This window comes from Mytilus galloprovincialis, chromosome 1 (genome assembly GCF_965363235.1).
Source record: "Mytilus galloprovincialis chromosome 1, xbMytGall1.hap1.1, whole genome shotgun sequence".
NCBI classification, from domain to species: Eukaryota; Metazoa; Mollusca; class Bivalvia; order Mytilida; family Mytilidae; genus Mytilus; species Mytilus galloprovincialis.
Genome location: NC_134838.1, coordinates 28417134 through 28437495, shown reverse-complemented (window position 1 = coordinate 28437495; position 20362 = coordinate 28417134). Strand labels below are relative to the sequence as shown.

General features: G+C 33.0%; 1 protein-coding gene across 5 annotated transcripts in view; it reads right to left on the bottom strand.

The window, feature by feature from the left end:
- LOC143071100 (uncharacterized) overlaps positions 1-20362 on the bottom strand; it is a 117307-nt gene that overhangs the window by 33783 nt on the left and 63162 nt on the right. For all 5 annotated transcript variants that reach the window (XM_076245205.1, XM_076245197.1, XM_076245202.1 and 2 more), the window contains exon 2: positions 12543-13289. In XM_076245205.1, coding sequence (XP_076101320.1) covers positions 12543-13255 — 713 coding nt within the window. In that variant the 5' untranslated portion in view covers positions 13256-13289. The remainder of the gene's footprint in view (positions 1-12542; positions 13290-20362) is intronic.

Sequence of the window (20362 nt, the reverse complement as noted above, 5' to 3'; positions counted from 1 at the left end):
CGGGTCAGGTGAGCTAAAAAACTATTTGACAGTATCACCTAAATTAATCAAATTTGAATTATATCATGACAATAATATAGCTGCAAAATGAATGTAGTTTGTTTTTTTATGTCATGATATATTATAATAATACAAATGGTAGCAATATTGAAACACAATGACTATAACATGCTTCCCGCATCTATGTCTGTCCTTTTTTTATTAAAAATATTGACGTGCCACAAAAAATAATTACATTTAATATGCTGGCTCGTGAAACAAAACTATTTGACCGCATCAACAAACATTAAATATATTTGTACTTTATAATAAAAAGTATGACTTATATGAGTTGATATCAAAAGTGAAACGTTTACTGACTGACCGTATTCATGATCATTTTCACTTTCTTATGACAACGTTAAAGCCGCATATCAGTCAGTATATTTTTCAGTTTCAGATGGAATGTATCAAACAAATGACAGCAATACTTGTACACGATGACCATAATGACTACACATTTTTGTCCACATCAATTTAGAGAGTCAGCATTTCATCTTTAATGATTTTTAACCGTCACTGAAGTAGGTAGTTTCCTATTTCATAATGCTGTGTGTCATAAATCCAGTTTCCCGCGTCATCTAACACTGACATGACTGTTATATACTGACTTTATTTGTACTTTGATAATAAAAAAATTATGCAGGTGTCATCTTGAAAGGTTATACCGAATGAATGATAGTATATTAAGTTAGTTGACTGATTGTTTTACCTGGTAGCTTAATGTCCAGAGACAAATATTTCATTCATGGTAATAGAGAGTTTACTTTTTCGGACGTTTCAGAAATCATTTCTAATCGATCACTATGAATCTTTTGAAATTGACGAGATAGTTCATAAACAACACGTTACATATCCGGACACTATACGGACATCGTTTGAACATTTCGCCGGAAACAGAATCCATTGAAAAACGAAGAAAAATGCATGTAATGCATAAAATTATATCTAGAAAGAGACTATAAAAAAAATCGTGGAACGACCCAACGTAAACAATGATGTTGATATCCAGACAAATAAAAATAGTTTTTCAATGCGGTGGATACCCTTTTTGAATGTATATATTTGGATCCAAAATGCTGAAATTTGATATCCATTATTATATGTATACTATAAGAAAATAAAAAATGAAAAAGATAAAAAGTGTATAAAATGTAAAAAAAAATGGTGAAATATTTTGCCCAATAACACCTGTTTATCTTTCAACATAAAACTTATTAACTCATAAAATGTCATTTGACCAAAATTCAAGCAGATTCTTGATTTTCTTTCTTTTGATTTGAGATCCAAATAATACCAATGCAAATATAAGGTAAAAGTCCGCGTCAGCCTTTCCCGCCATTATTTATAAATCAAATAGCTTGAAAGGGAGCTCTATGACCTATCAACATTTTTAGCTTATTGATCCTTAACTAATATTCTTCCAGTTTAAATAATCAATTTTGAATGCTTGAGTTATTTAAATTTACTTTAGAACACATCCTTAAGCTACCAAGTTAATGATGCCTTCGGGGAATAATCCAAGAGCAGTAAAGTGTCTTCTATGGAGAAGCTTGACATCGATTTGATTGTAGTAAAAATTAAAATTACAAAACCTTGTGCAATCATCACGCATTACGATATCTCGGACGTTCGAAAATAAGATATACTCGTCCTGGTTTGGAATGTTATATTTGCCATTGACATTAAGCTACCAATAAAAACAATAAAGCGTCATTGTATACTGAGAGTCAGTCAGTTCACTATTCCCAGATGATACCTTCTCATGCTTTTCATTTTAAAGTACATAAATAATCAGTCATTGATGTGTTGCATTTATTTATTTTTTCGTTCTTTTTTAACACAAATTCGGCTGTTTGTTTTCTTTTTAATATGTTTTACATTTTTTTTATTTAGGGGCCTTTTAAAGCTGACTATGCGGTATGGGCTTTGCCGTATGTTGACCTATAGTTGTTAATGTTTGTGTCATTTGATCTCTTGTGTATCATTGACAATAATACTACATTTTATTTTGATAAGCATATCTAATGTATCTGTTATCGATGTTGCCGTCAAACTATGTTGTCAGCTAGCCTGATATATTTAGAGTGCTGATTTTTTTGTGATGCGTCAACATTTTGAATAAAAGAAATCATGCTTGCACTTTAAATTAATGCGGACAAAATTTTGTACTTATTGTCTACCAGTATTGCTGTCATTTTTATTATACAATCCATCCTGACATAAAAATAAATTGTAATCTGTCTGTCATCATGATTATGCGTCAATATGAATTTAAAGTGCAACACGACCAGTTTAGGTTGGTGCAGTTAAATGATTCTGTTATGTAAACTAGTCTGAGGTATCAAAACTACTGAATTTGTTTGACAAGCCAATATTTTGAATAAAACGTGAACATCTTGGCACACTTAATTGATGAAGACAACATTTTGTAGTTATTGTGTTACAATATTGTAGTCATCTTTATCAAACGACCAATCCTGACATAATAAGAATTAAAATTACTGATTTATGATACATTCATGTACATTTTCAGCCCGAGGTCTCAAGACTATTATGACTATTGTTATGATATCAAAAAGAAGATGCGGTATGATAACCAATCAGACAACTCTCCACAAGATATCATATAACATAGAAAGTATTAACTACAGGTCACCGTACGGCCTTCAACAATGTGCACAGCCCATACCGCATAGTCAGCTATAAAAGGCCTAGAAATGACAATGTAAAACAGTTCAACCGAGAAAACTAACGGCCACCTAGAGAGCCGTGGTGTAGTGGTTAGTGCATCGGACTACAAACACAAAGGTTCCTTGATCGCTTCCCGTCTGGGACGAAAATTTCAGGAACTGCATTTTCGGCTCTCCCTTGACACCATTTGCGAGTATGATCTCGAAGAAACGATGATAGTCCGTCGGAAGGGGACGATAAATGGCTGATCCGTGTTAAGAGAGAGCCATATCTCTTGCACGTTAAAGACACCCTTGTAGATTTCGAAAAAGAGCAGGATAATGCCGCTACAAGGCAGCACTCGCACCCGAAAAGTGGAAAGGGGTTAATATAAGTTACAAAACTTGTTTCCCAATCCACTATAAATAAAGATGTTTAAACGAAACTAACTAAAGGGTCCGTGTATATCTGCGTCCATTCGTTTTTCGTTTTGAAATATCAAAAACAAAAAACAAAAAACGAAAGTGTTTTCATTTTTCGTTTTTGATTTTATAAAAACCAAAATGAAAAACAAAAGTGTTTTCATTTTTCGTTTTTGATTTCTTAAAAACCAAAACGAAAAACGAAAGTGTTTTCATTTTTCGTTTTTGATTTCTTAAAAATTAAAACGAAAAACAAACGTGTTTTCGTTTTTCTTTTTGATTTCACAAACAAAAAACGAAAAACAAAAGTATTTTCATTTTTCATTTTTGATTTCACAAAAACAATAAACGAAAAACGAAAGTGTATTTATGTTATCTTTCCAACACAGTTTAATTGTCATTCAAAAAATGACAATGTTGTCATTTGTCATCCATTTAAAGGTCGTTAAAGTATACATGTACAGCGGTTGTCAGATCAATACTACTTTAATCGAAGATAATGTCGACGGATGCAAAAGTCTTTATCAATCTAAACAATAAGGGTGCGTGATCTTTACTTTTAAGTTTGGAGAGGTTAATCTAAGATGATAATATTGTAGCGTAACTATCCTCTTTTACAAATAAAGCAAACTATATATTGTTGGCGAGGGAAGGGCTCAATGACTTCAGAAGAACTGGAAAAAATGATACAAAATCTTTCACACCCTTTCTTAATCTGAAGCGCAAGTTTTAATTTATCTATTTTATTATGTTCTGGTCTCGGAGCAAAATATATAGATACAATGTAAGACTTTTAGTATTTACATGTATGAACAATATCAAAAGACATATGTAGGATGATGAAAAAAATAATGTAATCCACAAAGTCAAGTGTGTGGCTATTGTTAGTTTAAACAAATTTATTAATAGTGGATTGGAAATTTTCTCACCGGAACGGTGATCGAATCAGGAACTTATGTTTTTGTATAGTCCGATGCACTAACCTATGTTACTTTTGTATAATGAGGATCAATGGTCTAGTTCCTCGTTGAAGACCCTCCAGCTCCTTTCAAGATGAAGAACAGGCATAAAAGCCCTGTTCAGTAATAATTTGTATTTTTTCTATATATTGTGTGCGATTTTGTCCCGTGTACATTTACTCCACATCTCTTTATTTTCTATTTCGGACCTGGACACGGGTCAATGCTAGTTTAGACCTCCAATGTTAAAGGTTATATGTTTTTTTATAAATTATTTGAAGCCGTGGGATTGGGATTTTTAGCTTTAATGTAAACCATGTCAGGGTTTTTTTAACTTGTATTTACAGCAAAGATAGCCAGTTTTGTGTTCTGTAATATACTGTAACAGTTTAATTTTACTTGTCCGGTCGCATCGGAACTTCTCAAAACATCTTCCGAACAATATCTGGACGTCGGTTTCGTGGGCATGTACAATTGCTAAACCACACATGAACGGTCTTTAGTCTTCTTAGATCTATTCCTGAAGTCTTTTTGAGTCTACGACAAGCAGAATATGATATTTTATACCATTAAATATTGAAGCCATATAGTCATGAAGATCGATTACTTGATTGATGTTCCGTTAACGTAGCCGCAGAACAAAAACGCGAGAGCTACTTTTGAATATTTCTACAATTTTAAGTAGTTTTCCACTCACAAACACAATAATATTTTCAACATTTATTAAAATATTTTTTTTTTAACTTTTCAACTTTTATGTTGTTTTAAAATATCAATTTGACTTGAATTTTGGATCCCGCTAACATGTTTAACCCCGCCACATTCAAAATGTATATATGTGCCTGTCCCAAGTCAGGAGCCTGTAATTCAGTGGTAGTCGTTTGTTTATGTGTTACATTTTTGTTTTTCGTTCAATTTTTGTGCATAAATAAGTTAGTTTTCTTGTTTGAATTGTTTTACATTGTCATTTCGGGGCCTTTTATATCTGACTATGCGGTATGGGCTTTGATCATTGTTGAAGGCCGTACGATGACCTATAATTGATAATTTCTGTGTTATGTTGGTCTCTTGTGGAGAGTTGTCTCATTGACAATCATACCACATCTTCTTTTTTATATTTATATGAGTATATTAAATAAACATGTATATACCAAGCTAAGTCAGTTTATATCTTGTTTTTCGTCTGACTATACAAAAGGCGAGGAGAGCTACTTGATAGATCAGGTTGACTGATAAGCTTTCTATATAAAGTAATGGGACAATGCATGGCATGAAGACATCACCAAATAACCGTATGCAATACTCAAAAAGACATCCAGAGCTTACCATATAGTCATCAACTACCCACCAACAGGCCGTGAGCTTTAGTTGGCTCTTACCTCAAATCCAAGAGCACGTACAGCAAAATGTCAAAATATTCTATTCAAACTGGGTGACCTGGGAGAAAAACATTGAAATTTTCCAAAGAAACACATACACCCCTCAACTTTTAATAAGGAGATTTGGTATTAATGCAAATGAGTCAACTATCCAACAAAGTTCAAATGTAGTGGATGTAAGCAATTATATAGAGGCAACCATATAATCTTCAACAATGAGAAAAAAACATACGGTATTGTCGGCTACAATAGTCCATGAATTGAAAAATATGACACAGTTCAATTGAGAAAAATAACAGCCTATTTTAAAACAACATGAATTACGAAAAACACACATAAAAGACATCAACAAACGGAAACCATTGAACTACATGCTCCTGAGTTGGAGCAGGCACATGCAATATATTGTGGCGTTTAACATGCTTGTAAACAGCCGGGACAGTTTTGTTTACAGCACAGCATAAGAACAAACTATACAAATCAGTGGAAAAGGGCTTAACGTATGAGATCGATACAAAACAGAAGGGAAAAAAGGTCTAACAAAAACACATACCGAATGTGGCAGGGTATTTTTATCTCGTTTTCAAACAATCAAAGTACTGAAGTACTGAACATCGAATGACTGCAAGTTCTTTTGGATTGTCACAAGCACTTGTCTCAGAAAAAAAATCACATCTCTATACTTGAAAGTGAAGTTAATGTACAGATATATTTTTTTTTTGAAACTCAGTACACATATTCTATATCATATGATCTTTTTAATTTCAATGCCAAATATAGTGTTCTGAACCTCAATTCCACGGTCCACTAGACATGAAAAATGATAGTGCGAGTGGGACATTTATGTGGTATGGACACATTCTTATTCAAATTCTTTATTAAAGAAGTCAGTAAATTTACTACAGATAACACTACATTTGTAAATTAGACGAACTAATCTAATCAAAATGTATATCTCTGATTTCGTAATACTTATGTGTATGAGAAAATTAATATATATATTAATTTTAATAAGATTGTTGAACGAACGCGTTCAATCTTAGGTTTTTATTCTTGTCAATTTTTCCGACCGAGCAGAGCGAGTCGAAAACAATTAAATAGACGTCTTTCAAGCCAAAGTTAATATGTTTGCTATACACACATATGATTTTATTAAACTTGGTTATCAATTGTTAATCAAAAATACAGTCTTGGATAATAAAAAATCATGAAATATTTGGTCTAGTAATAAAAAAAATCACACAAAAAACAGTAGTTGTCGTTTGTTGATGTCGTTCTCGCTTCTCGTTTTTTAGCTCACCTGGCCCGAAGTGTCAAGTGAGCTTTTCTTATATCTTGGCGTCCGTCGTCCGTCGTCGTAACTTTTACAAAAATCTTCTCCTCTGAAACTACTGAGCCAAATTCAACCAAACTTAGCCACCATCATCATTGGGATATCTAGTATAACAAATGTGTCCGGTGACCTTGCCAACTAACCAAGATGGTCGCCATGGATAAAAATAGAACATAGGAGTAAAATGAAGATTTTAGCTTATATCTCAGAAATCAAAGCATTAAGAGCAAATCTGACATGAGTAAAATTGTTTATTAGGTCATTATCTATCTGCCCAAAAATTTGCAGATGCATCAGACAACCTGTTGTTATGTTGCTGCCCCTGAATTGGTAACTTTAAGAAAATTTTGCAGCTTTTGGTTATTTTCTTGAATATTATTATAGATAGAGATAAACTGTAAACATTAATAATGTACAGCAAAGTAAGACCTACAAATAAGTCAACATGACGAAAATGGTCAATTGACCCCTTAAGGAGTAATTGTCCTTAATAGTCAATTTTTAACAATTTTCATAAATTTGTACATTTTTACAAAATATTTTCCACTGAAACTACTAGGCTAAGTTCATTATAGATAGAGATAATTGTAAGCATCAACAATGTTTTGTAGAGTAAGATCTACGAACACATCACCATCACCAAAAACACATAGACCAAGGTGAGCGACACAGGCTCTTCAGAGCCTCTAGTTATATATAGAGTTTAGACCTTTGGTTTTCCCGTTTAAATGGTTTTACACGAGTCATTTTGGAGGATCCTTATAACTTGCTATTCGGTGTGAGCCAAGGATTCGTGTTGAAGAGGGTACTTTAACCTATAATAGTTTCCTTCTACACACTGTGACTTGGATGGATAGTTGTCTCATTGGCACTCATACCATGCAAATTCTTATATCTATATATTCTTTCGATATTTTTGATTGGGGTCTGGAGCTGGCATGTCAGTTACTGCTAGTAGTTCTTTGTTAATTTATGAATCATATTCGTTTTGTGTAGTTTCTTTTGTTTACTATTTTGTCATCGGACTCGGATTTCTTTTAAACTGAGTTTCTCTGTGCATATTGTTGTGTGTTTGTTTATTCTACATATGAGCTAGACATAATTGTATAGCGGGAGGGTTGAGATTTAACAAAGCATGTGTAGCCCCGCCGTATTTTTGCGCCTGTCCCAAGACAGTAGACTCTGATCTTTGTTAGTTTTTTTAATTTTTTTTTGTCTAAGTTAAGTGTGACGTCCATTTTCACATTACTAGTATATATTTTTATTTAGAGACCAGCTGAAGCCCGGATTTTTTCGTTGTGTTGAAGACTCATTGGTGGCCTTCGGCTTTGCTCTTTGGTTAGGCTGACTGTCTGTTGTTTCGTTGACACATTTTTTATTTCCATTCTCAATTTTATTGATTGATCAATTGATTGATTGATTGATTCATTCATTCATTCATTGATCATTTTACTACAAGCAAAAGTCATGATCATTTGAGAATCCTTTATTTGTATTGTAGTGTTAATTTCACCAATGAAACTCGACATTAATGTTTGTCTTAATATTAAATTTCTTTGTTAACTCTAAAATTACCGTCTGATTATAATAAGACACGCAAGAATAAAACAAAATATTTGGCCTTCAATGTCTCAACCTTTTTTAATGTGAGTAACTTCATTGTTCACTTAGATTTCGATTTTGATATTGTTTTTGCAAGTTTCCATAATAGATTTCCGGTAATTGTTCTGCATAAAAGCCTATGGGAAAGCACATTAACTAATTTTCCAAACGTTCATTGGAACCTAATGATTTGGCAAGGTGTTGCAACCTGTAATGTAAAAAAGTTACAGTCGATTGCACTGAGTGTGTATGCAAAGGTAGCCTATCCTTGGTTAGCTTGCTTGTATTATTAGGTTAGGTAAACTACCCTCCTTTAGGAGTAGACTAGTTCGACAAATAACCAATCAATCAATCTGTCTGAAGGACTAGGCTCCTTCTACAGGAGGGTGGTATACCTTACCTAGTTACTTCATAGTTCAGCTAACAAACAAGCGATCCAAAGATATTACCTTTGTCTACACACTCAATGTAATCGGCTGTAATGAAAATGCGGAGTTTGTGAGACCAGGCTCAAGCAACCAGTCGGTAGCAGTCAGTTTTCAAATATATAAAAACAAATATTGCATAAGACTCAAACGTACTTAAAATGTTTTTATTAATATATAACCACTATATCATCAGTTTTTAAAATATAATTAAGCAGTCAAAGACACTTTTCAATGAATTTTAAAATTTCATTTCTGGTTTATTTAAGAATTGAATGCTTTTTTTTTTGTTACTTCATTGAGGTGTAAAGGGATGACCGAAATACATTTTGTATGAAAAGCGGAAGCGATTCGTTCTGAAAATGTACGCACGGTCAACGCTTTTACAACCCTATGAAGTTACAAAAAGAAGCATTCAATATTTATAATGACATATTTTAGCTAGGATCATGAAAACACGATTTTTATCAAGTTTTTATTAAATTCACCTTTGCACTTTATTGTGGGACCTCGTGTCATCATGAATAATGATTTTCGTTGTGTAATGTAACATGAGATGTGCAGTTAGCCAATCAGAATAACGAATTATAATCAAACATACAGCTTATGTTATTATTAGTTATATAAAGGCAAAATCAATCGCTTTCGATATATTACACAGCGTACTGCACGCTTTACATTTTAAATAGTCAACACTTGGAGTGTTTATAGAATCGTAAATAATTATGATTTTTTTAATGATGGCAAAATTGCACTATTGGATGAAATAGCTTCCCTTATTATCGGCATCCTTTCAAATAGTTCATGAAAAGTAATAATAATTCTGCATTAAAAGAAAAGAAAGTTGCACTCGTGCTTTAACTTATGCCACACAAAACTGTTTTTACAAAACATTCTACCTCTTAACTAGTGGACTAGTGAACTAGTGGATTTCGCTTAAATATGACTGGACAAAAGGTTTATTTTTTGTATTCAAAGTATAGTGGGCAAGTAAATTATTTATTAGCTTAAAAAAGATTGATCCGTACTATAAATTAACTTGTAATTTTGATCAAGTAGGCCCTAGATCTCTAGCTTACGTTCTCACCTAGAGCAGATAAAAGTATTGCCGCAGAATTTTTTTATTAACTGTCTGGTAAGGGTTTTTGTAGGGTATACGACCTCAACTTTAGACCTACTTTAGAAAAAAAAACTCCCTGGATTTTTCTACTGTAGACCCCAGCTACCCAGCTTCCTTTTGCACCTAGTGAGGACAATTTTTATTACATTTTCGGTAAGGATGGGGTTCGGTGTTCGACCCCAACTTTGGACCTATCTTTGAAAAAAAATAAGCTTAACAGCAACCTTGATTTTTTTCTCCAGTAGACATCAGCTACCACGCTCCCCTTTACACATTGTTCGGACAGAAGTATTTTCGTAGACATTTGATTATTAACTTTTATGTAATGATGGGGTAGGGTGGGTAACTGCGGTCCACTTGAAAACAAATTTACAGGGACTCCAATGTGGGGTGGTCTATGCAGAACAATTACCGGAAATCTATGGTAGTTTGCAAAATAATAGTCTTTTTTTATAATGTGATATGTAAAATGTTGGTAAATAATGAAAGCATGCTTCTGAATTAATAGACATAGAAATAAAGAGAAACCATATGATAACCAATAGCAATCTCACAGAGACAAACTAACGTTCATTAAGGCAACTAGTATCATGGTCTGGATTCGGGGTTCTTAATTTCTGTATTCTTTGATATTTTATGCCATATTTCTCTATTCTTTATACTTTTTGACAATTATTCTCTTATCATTACATTTTAACACCATTATTCTAGCTATTTTATTTATTTCTTGGTCCATTGTCTCTATTATTTATATAATTTTTGTCCACTATTCTCAATTCCATAATCCCCCATCAACGACATCTAGTTAATGTCACCTTATAGTCTTCACAAATAAGCAAAATTATTACCTTATAGGCTCCTAATGACAAACCAATTTAATATCCCAGTTTGAATTGTGAAATTGCGGAAATTTTGAAAATTAAATCAAGCAAAATACATTATCGTCCTCGTAGTTCGTAAAATACTGGCAGATGGATCTTTGTCATCAATTCTAATAATCTTGGATCGACCTTTCTAAACTTAAAAGTAATAAAGTTCACGCATCCATATTGTTCCGATTGCTAAAGACTTTTGCATCCGTCGACATTATCTTCGATTAAAGTAGTATTGATCTGACACCCGCTGTGCATGTATACTTTAACGACCTTTAAATGAATGACAAATGACAACATTGTCATTTTTTGAATGACAATTAAACTGTGTTGGAAAGATAACATAAATATACTTTCGTTTTTCGTTTTTTGTTTTTGTGAAATCAAAAATGAAAAATGAAAATACTTTTGTTTTTCGTTTTTTGTTTGTGAAATCAAAAAAAAAACGAAAACACTTTTGTTTTTAATTTTAATTTTTAAGAAATCAAAAACGAAAAATGAAAACACTTTCGTTTTTCGTTTTGGTTTTTAAGAAATCAAAAACGAAAAATGAAAACACTTTCGTTTTTCATTTTGATTTTTATGAAATCAAAAATGAAAAATGAAAACACTTTCGTTTTTTGTTTTTTGTTTTTGATATTTCAAAACGAAAAACCAATGGACGCAGATATACACGGACCCTAAAGGCCTTGTTCGTGTACAAAAAATGAACGAAAAACAAATATGTAACACATAAATAAACAACAACTATTGAATTAAAGGCTCCTGACTAGGGAGAGTAAATATTTCGAATAAAAAGAGTACACGAAATTGATGCAGACACTATTTGGTAGTCATTGTGTTCCAAAACCTGTCTCACCTGTATTATACAATCAATCTTGACACAAAACAACTTTTTGATTTATTATTCTGATTTGTGGACCATGTTAACTTTCACAATAAAGTGGAAGCATGGGCAGTGTAAGTCGATGAAAGCACGTGATTTTCTTTTCTGAATTTGTGATTCTGAGCCAATTTTTGAAATAAAAATAGGATATTTTCAAAATATGGTCAGTTTTAATTGATGCTTCAAATAATTGTGATATACGAGTAAGCCAAGGTATCAAAACTAATAAAAGTTTGTTACGAGCCACTATTTAGTATTAAAAGATGGCATGTTGACAGTCTAAATTGATGCAGACAAAAACTTGTAGTCATGTGGTCCAATATTGCAGACTTTTGTATCATGCGATCCATCCTGACATAACAAAATACTGATTTATCATGCGATTATTATACTATCGATCTGTAAGTCTAATGTATTCAGCAGTTGTAATTAAACCTTTTTGTTATTTTCGTCTACATTTTTGTGCATTTAGTTAGATATAATATTTGAATAACCTAAATCAAATATGCTATAACAGGAGTTTTTGTATATTAAAGTTTAAAAGTCATAGAGAGTCATTATTGTGTCTTAAATTATTTGACAATCACATGTTGACAAATGACATGTAAAAACTGATTTTGTATATTAACGTATATCCTTCGAGAAAGATATAGAAAAAAAAAACATAATATATACGTGTTTAGTAGAGATCCGTTCAAGCAGCACTCCAATGATCATTTTATCTTATGTGATATACACCGTAAAAGTGCACGTAATAGTTAAGGGAAACAATGAAGTGGTGTTGTAAAAATAACAATCAATGTGTATCTTAATGTTTTAGTTTCCTACAAACCTTAAATCAGGGTCTGTGTTTTCATCACGAGGACGTTGAAAAGACACTCTGTCATCTGTACTGAGGAACTCCGACTCCATATGCTGCTGTAATATGTGTCGTTTAGAATTATCTTTTGAATTAGAAATGTTTCTTGTGATATTCAAATGATGTATTCCTGCTTTTCCCCTTTCTAATTCGACAAGAAATGAAACACCACAACTCTTTACATTTCTATTATGTCCAACTAAATTATTCATATGTTCAGTATTGACTCCTTTCGAAACGAATTCGCCTACATTTTTTTTATTGTCAGAAACATCATTCACATTTGTTGCTATTGTGTAGATGTATTGTGTTTCATTCGAAAAGTTTTCAACGGTCTCTTCCGTATTTTCAGAATCTGTATCCTCCGAAATATTTTCTTCCTCACTGCTCGTTATAGTCTCTTCTTCGGAACTGTCTGCCCATTCGGAATCAGATTCTATCCATGGTGAGATGCCTGTTATATTTTTTCTATAAATACTTTCAGCATTTTCAACAAACGTGTTGATGATATAATCTGAATGCATATATCTGAGATGTTTTCCTAATTGACTATAATGCGTAAATGTTAACGGACATATACAACAAGGAACGCGTGGTTGTTTTGCATGGATATAAAGATGACCTCTTAAACTGTACTTATTCTCAAAAGGGATACGACAAAATGAACACCAATGTTGTCGTTCCATGTTGCAATATGAATTGTTCCGTTTCTTGTAAGACCTGAAAAAAATGTCATTGTAATGTACTCTCAATTTTCTTAGTAATATATGCAAATAATTACATTAGATGTATGTTTCATTATAAAACGTTATTCTGATTGGCTTACTGCACATCACGTGTTATTCCATAAGCAGTTGTATCACACAATAAAACTTATCATTCATGATGACACGAGGTCCCATAATAAAGTGCACAGGTAAATTAAATAAGAACTTGATGTCAATCGTGTTTTCATGATCCTAGCTAAAAAGTGTAATTATAAGTATTGAATGCTTCTTTTTGTAACTTCATAGGGTTGTAAAAGCGTTGACCGTGCGCACATTTTTAGAATGAAGCGCTTCCAAAATGTACTTCGGTCAACGCTTTTACACCCCAATAAAGTTACAAAAAGAAGCATTCAATTCTTAAATACATTAAGTAACTTAAAAGATATAATATGCATTTAAAACTTTCAAACAACCGTGTCGACAGTGTAGTTGAAAAATAGACGGCGCTTGTGTGGTCGTGTTTGACATTTGACCAAAATTAATATCATAACTCAAAGGTTGTATTCCGTTCTACTCTAACTTTAAACACCAGGATGATTGCATTTGAAACACTCTTTTTATGCACATTTTACAGTTCTAGAGATATCCTGATTACGTTTGCTAAAACAGCGCATAATAAGCGAAAAAAGGAATTGGTAAAATAATTAATTGATTGATTTGGATTGATAAATATCTAGTTGCAAACATTTCATGCATTTTAAGGACAAGAACAAATCCACAATGCATACACTATGTTTAACCTGTTATAGAGACTGTCCGAGACGAAGATGGACGTGGCTGAGTACCTGCTCATCCCGCAAAGCCAAACGGACACCCTTCTTTGGCAAGGGAACCACGGGCAATCGGATAAAAATCTAAATGACTATATTTCTATTCATCTGTCACACATAAGGTGATTTGGGAAATGCATGGGCCGGGCTAGTACTTACTGTGAAAATACCCTTAGCAAGGACATGATGAAAATGTAAATTTTTTCCTACAGTACTTTGCAAAAAATGTTGTGTTCAAAAAATGAGAAAAAAACAGCTCGCCCTAAATAAATTATCCGTACTATCAACCTGTGTAAATGAATAGTCTACAGCAAAAAAATCACGGGAACAAATACAGGGAATCATATCCCAATAATATTACTATTCATTCCATGCTACACACAGTTTATATTTCCAACATTATCATGACCTTCAAACGAACTTACACAATACCTTTTTTATGGAACTAGGATTATATATTGTGCATGGATGCTACCTCATTGACTTATGAATATTGTATGGTTATTTGTACAACGAAAGTAATTAAAAATTACGGGCCTCGATATGTTTTCACAAAAAACACGAAGGTATATTTTGCACATAACCAACTGGATTAATATGATAATATGATGATTAAATAATATTTCATCGAGATATATATTGTCAGCATGCAATTTAAATGAACAAGCAGATATGATCTTTGCATTTTGCGATCTTACTTAAATGTTGTTTACTAAAACCCTATGACTTATATGTCTTTATTGACAACGGTTAAGGTTATCCTTATTAGGTATGACCCAGCGAACATGTTTGTTCATACCATTATTTTACTATATGTAACGTTATATAAAGTCAACATAAGTATACTCTGTTCAAAAGTCATAAATCGATTGAGAGAACACAAATCCGGATAACAAACTTAAACCGAGGGACACACATCAACTATCTAAGAGGAAAACAACAAAACAACAGACACACTGACGTGCAACAAAAACAAATGCCAACATACATATAAACGAATTATAATAGATAACAACTGCCATATTCCTAGGTACAGGATATTTACAGGATGTTTTGTCTACAAAAGACTCATCTATGACCCTCAATACTGTTAAAAGAAAGCCAACAAATGTACGAAGTTGAAGAGCACTGAGAACCACAAATTCCTAACATTTTGCAAAATACAAAACAAGTAATCGATACCTGATGTATACAAGCTTAAGTATTTCAAACATTCAAAGTTGTGCTAACTATTAATGTATAATTATGATAATTTATGTCAACACATAATTGCTGAATACTGGGCTCGTGATACCCTAGGGCAATAAAAACTCTACCAGCAGTGGAATCGACCAAGTGGTTGTAAATAAACTCATCATAGATACCAGGATTGATATCTCGTATTTGCACCAGACGAGCCTTTCGTCTACAAAAGACTTATCAGCGACACTCGAATACAAAAATGTTAAAAGAGGCAAATAAAGTACGAAATTGAAGAGCACTGATGACCAAACCTCCTAAAAGTTTTGTAAAATACAGCTAAGGTACTCTATTTCTGAGGTGAAAAAGCCTTAGTATTTCATATTTCAAAGTTGTTTTCACTTTTAGTTTATACGTATGACCATATCAATGATAACTCATGTCAACATAGAAGTGCTGGGCTGTCTTATGTGGAACTTATTACGTAATGTTAAAACCATATAAAGAATAGACAAATCATCATTACGAAATAACAAAACCACATTAGGTAATGAAACAACTACATTATATGGAACGCCTCAGCTGTCTTATGTGGAACTCTGATATGTATAGATTATCGGGTTTTCTACACATTGATATCGTAAAATATCAGCCGCGAGCTACAATGTGAACCTTTTTGGCGAGTGAGCGTAGCGAACGAGCTAAAAAGTTTCACATCGTGTCGAGCGGCTGATATTTTACGATATCTATACGAAGAAAACCCGATTATCTTTTTATCGTTCTATTACTGGTCGTTTCTTTCTCCCTAAGACCGTTTAACGCTTGCAAAAAGCAAGCTTGATAACGTCTCCTCTCACATTGTGACGTCGCTGATAACTTCTCCTCTCACATTGTGACGTCACTGATAATGCCTGGTCTCGTTTTGAAGTCTTGTTACGAGAATTCCGGAGCAACAGAGCAGGTTGATAGAGGGAAGGACGATAAAACGTTATGTTGTCCTACTATAACTTAATTATATTTTGTCTTTACATAATATGGTTTTGACATTACGTAATGATAAAGTTCGGGTTACTGTTAAGGAAAATTATGAGTCAGTCTTCGATTTCGAATTCAAGCCATCATTATAAAATTAAAGTTCTAGTAAGCATTGCGTTTCGAGTTGAACTTTAGTTTGAGTCACATCTAAAGGTAGAGTTCTAGTTATAACTTCGAATCTGAGTCACTTTTTGAGGTAGAGTCTGAGTAAGATTCGAATTTAAGTCTCATTTAGATTAATTAAGATTTCGAGTTGAAATTCGAGCTATCTTATATGAGTTCGTATTTAAATTTTCTATCGTGGACCAAGAGCTTTTGCTAGGGCTTCCGAAAAGAGGGCTCCGAGGAATGCGTACAAACTGAGATAAACAATGTTACAGTATACAAAACGCAACATAGAAGTTGAAATAAAGTTAGATGTGGTGTGATTGCCAATTGCCACCAGAGTTTAAATGTAGTGGATGTACGAAATCATGTATAGGCAACCGTACAGCCTTCAATAGACAAAAGTGATACTCCCCGCAGTTCACTCTAAAGCAACTGTATTATAACGAAGTCAACGTATGACTTTTCTTTGGATATTATTGTGTCTGGGAGACACAATTGCTGCCCCTGCAGATGCAAAGTGTAATTTAAAAATAACTATAACATTCAACTGCTTATACTCCAAAATTAGTTCAATTACCTCCCAAAAGAGCAAAAATTAATAAAACTAAAAACCCTGACCACATGCACACCTTCAATATATGTTCAAACAGACAATAAAGAGAAATCTTCCTAAGATTCAAACTGTAGAATAAGTTATGCGGAATAACTATATACACATAATGGGACGGACGGGCGGATGGGGTGAAACATTATCCTCCCCCCACACTTTCAGTTGCAGGGGCATAAAAAAACAGTTTCAATTGGCCGACTCAATAGATCGCTATGACTGGGTAATATAAATACATCGGGTTGATCTCAGGTGCTCCAAAAATTTAAGAGATTCTGCTCGATGTTAAGCACCCGTCGTGTTATTCGTGAAAATACAAACCCAGCGATTTGCTTTTATTTGGTAGTTCACATTCGAGGAAAAGATGACGGTATTATGGTTACGACAACTGGAACATATCCGTCGTCACATGTGAAACAGATATTCCAAAAAAATAATATCTCAATTAGTGAGAGGTAGATCAGAGAATTCAATTGATAAACAAAGTACGGAATTACTGAAATTGGATGACCGCAAGTTCTTGTGGATGGTCCGAAAAACACTTGTTTTAGAAAAAAAAATCACATCTCTATACCTGAAAGTGATGTTAATGTACAGATATAATCAGTATACTTTGGTTTATTGTTATATATTATATTAATACTTGGATATTACTGGTACATGTACAAATTATTTTCATGCATTTGTATATCATTTTATTCTACTATATTGATAATAGTGCAGTGTAAGTATTTGTTGGACGCGTCACTCTTCTGTAATAATTTGATTTTTCTAATAGAATGGATTTGAGTAGCCTTCGTATTTTCCCCCAAAAAATGTTTAACCATCCATGCAGAGTTATCGTTCCTTGAGATTGCAAACGTTCTTGATATATACTCCCGCATGCGTGTGCATATATATTAATGATGTTTCAGTTATATTTATATACAATTAATAACACATTTTAATATTATCCATTTATCTTCTTTAAAAAGTATTTGATGAGTATTCATTGAAGAAATGAATTTATAACAATCGATAAGGAAAATTCGTTTGCCCTTGATGATGTCTAAGTATCATCATGTTTATAGATCGGTTAAAAACCAAAAACGAATATTACGTAATGGAAATCTAGGCGATAGAAATACACCGGAATGCCCTCACGGTCATCCGCTGTAAAACGATTGACATTCGTTTATGTTTAAATGATCATTCACGTAAAAAAAATGGGAGACTTCTTATTTTATAGGATTGATGGTTTGTCGGTTAGTCCAAGCAATCAACACCCCCATCCCCATCCCAGCCTCCGATATTTTTATAATAACATTGAAATTTACATACGAGGTGTAGCATCATTAGGACAAAGTGACGATTCCTACGAAGCGCTATTAGTAACAACAATATTGAACAAACTACCAGGGGAAATTTTAAAAAACCTTGTAAGAGAATTGAGGTCTTCTAACATACGCTTGGCCAACTTACGAAAGGGCATATTTAATGAATAAAATATCACGGAAGCCGGTTACTCAATAGACAGCCTTGAAAATCCCACAGCTACTCCAGCAATTTTGCCAAACACGGAACCGTGCAATCCATAACAAAGTCACATCCAACCAAATAAGGTTTACAAAAATGCTAACTTCCATTTTAAACCGTGTGTTTATTGCTGCGAGTCCCACACCTCATTAAATTGTACCAAACAACTGGAATATAAAGACCGGATGTGTATATAAAAAAGAGACCACTTATGTTTTATCTGTTAAGAACATCACAACTTGGTTGATTGTCAGTTAATCAAATCATGCAGAAATTGTCAAAATCGACATCACACGAGTCTGCTTAAAGATAATATACAAATAATTAATCAAGACAATGTAAACGTAAGTACCTAGAACACAAAGCGAAGGAATCGGGCAGATATTGAGGATGTCCACCATTACTTCTTCGTTTGCCCAAAATACACATCATATAGAAAAAGAAAAACCTTATTCAATAATATTGACTGGCTATCTTAAACTTTGTTTTAGATACAAAATTGATTTGCGGACACTTGGAACTTTCGAACGAAAAAATATTCAAATTTTCAAACATGTTCCAAATTTCATAAAAAGGTCAAACAGATTTTGTCATGTCTTGATTGAGCGTTATTGTTACTGGCACGGAACATCATTGTCATCATCACAGAATAATATGACTTTTCATACTTTTTTTCCTCTTTTTTTCTCTCTCTCCTCTTTTTACCTCTGAAAGCTAGCATTATATTCTTACTGTTTGCTTTATATGTATGTCCATTATATTATACTATTATTAACATTTAATATTGTATTATGGAGAAGACTTCATAAGTATGATTTATTTGTGTCTAGTCCATTTTGCTATAATTCAGCAAATAAAATATGTTTAACTAACATGTTTAACCCCACCACATTATTTAAGTATGTGCCTGTCCCAAGTCAAGAGCATGTAATTCAGTAGTTGTCGTTTGTTTATGTGTTACATATTTGTTTTTCGTTCATTTTTTTATATAAATAAGGCCGTTAGTTTTCTCGTTTGAATTGTTTTTCATTGTCTTATCGGGGCCTTTTATAGCTGACTATGCGATATGGGCTTTGCTCATTGTTAAAGGCCGTACGGTGACCTATAGTTGTTAATGTCTGTTTCATTTGGTCTATTGTGGACAGTTGTCTCATTGGCAATCATACCAAATCTTCTTTTTTATATTAAAAGATGTAGTTTATACCCTAATGAGTTTAATCGTGCTTTAGTATAGACTATGAACCTTTTTTTATGTTTTTCGTGTGAATTATCAAAGACAGTTAAATATATTTAAAGTTTCATATTTATCAGAGACAGTAAAAGTAAAATTTTCAGCATTTTTTGTAATTTAATTCATTTGCGGGCCCCAGAATGTTAAGGATTGCATATGGGGTGTTTCGGCTACCGCTCTCTATGTACATGAAGTCACCGTAGTTGTGACATTAACTATTGAGAGTTCAAATACAGGTATCATTGCAAGCAGACGTTCATATTTTTACACTGGAATAATATACAATTAGAAAGGACCTAACAAGAACACCCATATTTTTTAATACAGACATTGACTTTAAAATTAGACTTTTAACGCAGATAAACTAAAACTTGACCTTACAAAGAATTAACCTCGGGTTATAAATTTGGAAATAAGGCTCACCGAGTTCAATGATGAAATACTTAAACTTAAAAACAAGTGTTAACAGAGTGAACTCAACATCCAGTAATTCCACCAAGTTTAATGGAAATCTAAAGCACTCTTACTACAACAGGCACGAATCTACCGGCAAAATTAACAGATTGATTGATTGTTGGTTG